This window comes from Nestor notabilis, unplaced genomic scaffold (assembly GCF_000696875.1).
Source record: "Nestor notabilis isolate BGI_N333 unplaced genomic scaffold, ASM69687v1 scaffold20817, whole genome shotgun sequence".
Lineage (NCBI taxonomy): Eukaryota > Metazoa > Chordata > Aves > Psittaciformes > Psittacidae > Nestor > Nestor notabilis.
In genome coordinates, this window is record NW_009938082.1 from 389 (window position 1) to 1,586 (window position 1,198).

The 1,198-nt window shown below is 38.4% G+C and overlaps 1 protein-coding gene across 1 annotated transcript in view; it reads right to left on the reverse strand.

Annotated features, from left to right (window-relative positions):
- Window positions 1-1,020: 1,020 nt before the first annotated feature.
- PHF12 (PHD finger protein 12) overlaps window positions 1,021-1,198 on the reverse strand; it is a 16,263-nt gene continuing 16,085 nt past the window's right edge. The window contains exon 13 of the mRNA XM_010019154.1: window positions 1,021-1,198. This exon is cut by the window's right edge and continues 169 nt beyond it. Within this exon, the coding sequence (XP_010017456.1) occupies window positions 1,021-1,198 (178 nt within the window).

Sequence of the window (1,198 nt, forward strand, 5' to 3'; positions counted from 1 at the left end):
TGATGACAAGAGTTAAAGACAAGACAGTCAAGAAAACAGAATGTGAAGTATTTTTTTTTTTATATACAGAATACAGGAAAGTTTTCTGTAAAGTCTAAAACGTTACAATTACTATGTACAGTGGAACTAAGCTGTTCTGCTGCAGGGAGGTGGCATAGAAACAAAAAAGGAGACAGACAGGTTACGACAAACAAGCTGCTACAATAGACAATTTGAGGAACGTCATACCACATGTAGCACTGTACACAGCTTTAAAACATTGAAAAAAATGCCATCACTGATGTATTTACACAGAATCCCAACACTTTTCCTTTGTCTGAAAGAAAAATTAGGATGGACACCAGGAAAAGAACTCATTTCTCACTGCCCATAATACACAGTAGCTACTTGTAGTGCAACCATAGCAGGGAGGGATGGGAGAAAGAAAATAACTGTGGGAAGAAGAGCGCTTCTTTACATTAAATAAAACAATGATATTGTATAGATTTGCTGTATGAAAACTGTATTTCTCTTTTTTTTTTAATATAAAACTATTGTCACTGGCACAAAATAGAACAAGTTTCTGATTATTTTACAACTGCATGGGAACTATCTGTCAGGGAGAGTCCTCGAGTCAGGCAGCGGTCGCCCCTCGCGCTGACACGTCCTGCTCTCACTGCAGTTTTCCTTTTTAAAATGAAATGTATAGTACAAATATATGTGCAAATGCCCCTAAAACTTGAGCAAAAAAAAAAAAAAAAAAAAAAAAACCTGTTAGAGCTGTGACCTGCTCTTATGGAAGCTTTCAGGGAAAGTAATTAGAAAAAAAAAAAAAAAAAAAAAAAAAGAAAACAAAAAAATAAAAATTAAAAAAAAAAAAGTTAAACGTTCTTCATTTCATGCAAACGGCGTGTGAACAGTCTCTGGGCCGACACGCAAAATCCCACCTCTTTTGTTTGTACAGTTTTGCATTGCAAGAGTCTGAGGGTGTTCTGTTTGTGTTATTCCTTGACTCCAAAAGCTCTCTTCCTAAAAAAAGTCCTAGGGAACGGAGTTGGACCGCAGCACGGGCACCTGGTGGGGTTTCAGAGAAAGCTTCTCCTCCAAGTCCATGTCTTGTACTAAGGCAGTGTCCCCCTTGGGCTGTTTGGTCGCAAATTCAGTAATGCTGAAAACAAACTGCAGGCAGCCCAGCTTGATGTAACTGCCGTGGTGGAGC